This window comes from Carlito syrichta, unplaced genomic scaffold (assembly GCF_000164805.1).
Source record: "Carlito syrichta isolate Samal-C Ts95f unplaced genomic scaffold, Tarsius_syrichta-2.0.1 Scaffold307058, whole genome shotgun sequence".
NCBI classification, from domain to species: domain Eukaryota; kingdom Metazoa; phylum Chordata; class Mammalia; order Primates; family Tarsiidae; genus Carlito; species Carlito syrichta.
This window is the reverse complement of record NW_007251154.1, coordinates 63,249-67,326: the sequence shown is the minus strand read 5'-3', so window position 1 is coordinate 67,326 and position 4,078 is coordinate 63,249. Positions and strand designations below refer to the sequence as shown.

Below are 4,078 nucleotides of genomic sequence, written 5' to 3'. Positions count from 1 at the left end.
GCCCAGCAGGTCGAGGCTGCGGTGGCCGGGAGCGGCCAGTGCCCTCCAGTCTGGGTGACATAGTGAGACTCCAACTCAAAAAAAAAAAAGAAAGAGCGAGCTCAGGAGATGATAGCCGGCTGTGCAGGAAGCATCCTGCCTTGGCTCGAAGGGCCCAGCCGTCAGCCCACAGCCGAGGACCCGGGACCCTAGACCTGCAACTGGGTCCCCGTCATCCCCGCCCTCTGGGGTCTTTGCCGAGCCTCAGACTCACTCCGCAGCCCGCCCCCCTCCCGCCAGGCGCCCACTGCTCGGGCTTCCCTGGGTGGCAAAGGGCAGGGATGGGAGGGAGGACGCTTTATTTTCTCGCCCCCTCTCCCCCGGGTGTCACGGGAGAGCTACGAGCCACGAGAGGCTCCCGGTGGCCCCGCCGACCCGGCTTCACCTTGCCCACACTGGCCAGCAGCCGAAGGCCCGAGACCTGGTCATCACGGCTCAGCCAGAATTCAGCGTTGTCGTCCGCAGCAACGGCAAACTGGACCTGCCCTGGCGGCGGAGGAGAGAGTTTCCGGATGAGGGCGAGAAGGCGCCCGTGAAGGGCCGAAGGCCTTTCATGCCGACCTGGGATTAAACTCCCTTGGGGCTGGGCGCGGCGGCTTTTCTCTCTGTGAAGTGGGGGTTTCTACCTCCTGGGAGACAATGGGAAGGCGGAGAAGACGTGTAGGGAAGCCTGGCATGGTGGCTCACACCTGTCATCCCAGCACCCTGGGAGGCCGAGCCCGGTGGACCGCCTGGTCCACTTTAAGACCAGCCTGGGCCGGGCTCGGTGGCTCAGCCTGTCATCCCAGCACTTTGGGAGGCCGAGGCGAGTGGATCGCCTGAGCCCGCGGGTTCGAGACCAGCCCGGGCAACTTGGCAAGACCTCGTCTCTACAATAAGTCAAAAATTAGCCGGGTGTGGTAGGTGCATGCCTGTAGTTACGGCTCCTTGGAAGGCGGAGGCGGAAGGATCGCCGGAGCCCAGCAGGTCGAGGCTGCCGTGGCTGGGAGCGGCCACTGCCCTCCAGTCTGGGCGACAGAGTGAGACTCCGACTCAAAAAAAAAAAAGACCAGCCTGAGCAACATAGTAAGAGAAAAAAAAAAATTAGCTGAGTGTGGTGGCACAGGCCTGTAGTCCCAGCTACTCGGGAGGCTGAGGTAGGAGGATCGCCTGAGCCCAGGAGGTCGAGGCTGCAGTGAGCTGTGATCATGCCGCTGGACTCCAGCCTGGGCAACTGAGTGAGACTCCAACTCCAAAAATAATAATAATAATACTTATAGTCCGGACGCGGTGGCTCAGCCTGTCATTCCAGCACTTTGGGAGGCCGAGACAAGAGGACTGCCTGAGCCCGGGGTTCGAGACCAGCCTGGGCAACTTGGCGAGACCGCGTGTCTACAATAAGTCACAAAAACTAGCCAGGCGTGGTGGCGTGCATCTGTAGTTCCAGCTACTTGGAAAGCTGAGGCGGAAGGATCGCCGGAGCCCAGCAGGTCGAGGCTGCTGCGAGCCGTGATCGTGCCACTGGACTCCAGCCTGGGCAACAGAGTGAGACTCCAACTTCAGGGGGAAAAAAATACTTATAGAGCGCCGCTTCCAAACGCAAATCAGGAAATGAAGTGGCAGCCTGGGGGGACGGATGAGACCCCGCTTGACTCGACTGCCCCTCTCTCCCCGAAGGTGGACTGACAGGGTCTAGAGAGGCTGCCCAGGGCAGTGCATTCTTCAACGAGGGGCTTATGTTCTCTGGATCCCCTGCAGACCCTGGAGCAGGAAGAAGGATGGGGCTTTAGGGCTGGCCTCACCGTCAGCAAAGGGATGCAGGTAGCCAAAGATGCGGAGGCCGTAGTTGGTCCATCTGGGGGACACAGCCAGCTTCCTCAGCGTTGTGCGGGTCTGTCCCAAGAAAGGTGAGGGAACTGTTACCCCGTGGAGGGACGAGGAAATTGGCCCACCAGGGCTGGGGGAAGACCAGGAGGCGGCTGAGACAGGAGGGACCACGGCTGCGATTTGGCGAGGAGAGAGCAGGCTCGGTTTTGGTTTCTGCTTGCCTCTTCCAGGTGACCTTGTGCAGTGCACAACCAGCACAACCGTACATGGAGGCCCTGGGTCAACTATATTGCTCACCAATTGAGAGCCTGAAACTGAAAACACTGCAAGAATCCCTGGGAAGGGAACAAGGACAATGCTAAGGACAGAGGAAAAGAGAGCCCAAGAGATACAGGAAAGATTAGGGACCAGAAAAGGAGGCCAAGTGGGGTGGCTCATGCCTATAATCCCAGCGCTTTGGGAGGCTGAGGCAAGAGGATAGCTTGAGCCCGGGAGTTCGAGACCAGCCTGGGCAAGACAGAGACACCCTGGTCCTACCAAAAATAAAAAGCTAGCTGGCATGGTGGCATGCGCCTGTAGCCCCAGCTACTTGGGAGGCTGAGTCGGGACGGCTGGGGCCCAGGAGGCCAAGGCTACAGCGGGCTATGATGGCGCTGCTGCCCTCTGGTTGGGACGACAGAGTGAGACTCTGTCTCTAAAAAATCAAAAGGCCAGGCTCGGTGGCTCAGCCTGTCATCCCAGCGCTTTGGGAGGCCGAGGTGAGTGGATGGCCTGAGCCCGCGGGTTCGAGACCCACCTGGGCAACTTGGCAAGACCTCGTCTCTACAACAAATCAAAAAAAAAAAATCAGCCAGGCATGGTGACGCACGCCTGTAGTTCCGGCTTCTTGAAAGGCTGGGGCGGAAGGCTCGCCGGAGCCCAGCAGGTCGAGGCTGCGGTGGCCGGAGCGGCCACTGCACTCCAGTCTGGGCGACGGAGTGAGACTCCGACTCAAAAGACAAAAAAGCCCAAAGAAGGAAGGATGAGGGAGACAGAAGGCAGGGGGCGAGGCGCCAGAAGCGGCAGAGGAGCGGGTGCGGAGCGGCGGGCGGCCGTGGGCACTCACGTGGGGGTAGAGCGGGAAGTGCACGTTTCTCCGGAGCTGCTGGATGGAGCTGCCGCACCAGTCCTCAAACACGTGCAGGTTGGCCCGGCCCCGGAACTGCGGGCCAGAGACTGTGGTGGGGCGGCCGACACCCCACCCCCCGCGGCGAGAGACGCGGCCCCGGGCCCCCTCGGTGTCCCGGGCCCATCCCGGCACCCACGGCCTCTCCCAGGAACCTGGCACCGACGCCCACCCGGCGGCCCGGCCCGGAGACGGGGGCTGCTGCGAGGGCCGGTGCGTGTGCGTGCACACACCAACACATCACCCACACCACACACGCTCACACCTCCCGCTGCCTGCTCCTTCCCTGCTGGAAAGGGGTCGGTCTGCGGGCCTCAGGCTGGGGAGTGATGGCCCTGACCGACCGGGCCAGAGGACAGGGGCACCTGGAGGGAGGAGCCCCAGCTGGGGCTCCCCCTCCTCCCTTGCCAGGTGAGAAAAGCACCACCGGTGTCTGCAGGGGAAACCCTATCCACCCAGCCCAGCTGACTCCGAGTAGCCGGAATTACAGGCACGCGCCACCACGCCCGGCTAGTTGTTTTAAATTTATTGTAGAGATGAGGTCTTGCCTGGGCGGGTCTCGAACCCGCAGGCTCAGGCAATCCACTCAGTTCTTGATGAGTTTCAGATTGCCCCTGCCCCCTCCCCGGGGGGTTGAGGCTCCAGGCGGTGGGGGCCGGGCCTCGAGGACTCCCTGCGCACCGCCCTGCCGGCTCCACCGTGGCCCAGCCCGTGTCCAACCTGAGCCGCCCTTCGGAGAACGTGGAGGGGGACACTCAGACTGGACACCCAGGCGGAAGGAAGCGGACTGGGTCTCCGCCAGCAACTGGCAGGAGGGAGGGTGCGGGCACAGGGGAGAGGAGGAGAAGGGTGGCAAAGGTCACGCCTGGCAGGAATGCCAGAGGTCGGGTGTGGCCCGGGGAGGGGCACTGCCTCTGGGGAAGCATGGCTGAATCCAGAGAGACCCAAGACGGCAGGTCTCTCCCTGGCACTGGAGTCACTTGGCCTTTCCCGGGCACCCTGGTGGGGCCAGGGCCAGGAACGCGTGGCCTTGGGAAGCAGCCATCGTGCGCCGGCATGCGCGTGGGG

At 62.6% G+C, this 4,078-nt stretch overlaps 1 protein-coding gene across 1 annotated transcript in view; it reads right to left on the bottom strand.

Annotated features, from left to right (window-relative positions):
• B4GALNT3 (beta-1,4-N-acetyl-galactosaminyltransferase 3) overlaps positions 1-4,078 on the bottom strand; it is a 63,467-nt gene that overhangs the window by 22,342 nt on the left and 37,047 nt on the right. Inside the window, exons 5-7 of the mRNA XM_021715400.1 lie at positions 2,951-3,046; positions 1,821-1,911; positions 425-525 (exon numbers count right to left, since the gene is read on the bottom strand). Coding sequence (XP_021571075.1) covers positions 425-525; positions 1,821-1,911; positions 2,951-3,046 — 288 coding nt within the window. The remainder of the gene's footprint in view (positions 1-424; positions 526-1,820; positions 1,912-2,950; positions 3,047-4,078) is intronic.